This window comes from Propithecus coquereli, unplaced genomic scaffold (assembly GCF_000956105.1).
Source record: "Propithecus coquereli isolate 6110/MARCELLA unplaced genomic scaffold, Pcoq_1.0 Scaffold226, whole genome shotgun sequence".
Lineage (NCBI taxonomy): Eukaryota > Metazoa > Chordata > Mammalia > Primates > Indriidae > Propithecus > Propithecus coquereli.
The window spans coordinates 997710-998529 of record NW_012147797.1 but is presented as its reverse complement, the minus strand read 5'-3'; the positions used below and the strand labels follow the sequence as shown (position 1 = coordinate 998529).

The 820-nt window shown below is 31.5% G+C and overlaps 1 protein-coding gene across 1 annotated transcript in view; it reads right to left on the bottom strand.

Moving 5' to 3' along the window:
- The window catches only part of LOC105811015 (voltage-dependent calcium channel subunit alpha-2/delta-1-like), a 197665-nt gene that overhangs the window by 42779 nt on the left and 154066 nt on the right, over positions 1-820 (bottom strand). Inside the window, exon 3 of the mRNA XM_012645097.1 lies at positions 171-245. Within this exon, the coding sequence (XP_012500551.1) occupies positions 171-245 (75 nt within the window). The remainder of the gene's footprint in view (positions 1-170; positions 246-820) is intronic.

The following is an 820-nucleotide window of genomic DNA, read 5'->3' as shown; positions in this document are numbered from 1 at the left end:
GAAGGGTAACACTACAGTATCATTATATTTTAAGGATGCTTTTTAACATTTAGTTCATTTGCTAAGATAACTGTACATAATTTTTGAGAATGACTTAAGTGCTTATGGGCACACTAACTTAGTAGAGTTCTAAAATAGAAAAGGTACCAAAACAGTAAATTGCATCTTACTGTAAAACGTGGTGTCAGTCTTTTAATGTCTTCCAAAGACACATCAACTCCCATCACACCAAGAATCAGCTGGTTCTATAACAAGATAGCAAAAAGTTAGTACATTTTATACCAAATTTTACATATTTCTACATAATTGTCATATGTTCATCTTTGTGCTTTGATAATGGTTGTGTTCCATATTAACTTAAACATATACATAGGGTGAGGCACTTTTGGTGTCAATTTACGTGGATTCTCAGCTTTGTTTTCTACAACTTTATCATCATTATTAACTTGGCAAAGGAAATCTTGATGATTGAAACTACAATAAAAAAGATTTGTAAACATTTTTATGTGATGCTTCATGTATCCTTTTCTTCTAATATTTATTTCTACTGCCATTGTACAGTCTGCAATTCTAATTGTGGATGTGTGTCTATGAATGTGAGTGTAGACTGATTTTGTGGTTTACTATTAATACAATAAAGAAACCACAAGAATGTCCAACTTAAAGATTGTAAAATGTGGAATAAGAACACATTGGATTTTTGCTGTAGATCGTACCTGTGTATGTGTAACTATTCTGAAAGTATGTGACCTTACTGGTAATAAAATCCTCAAAACACAGTTTCCAGTTGCTGCTAATAACTTCTAAATACCAGACAACT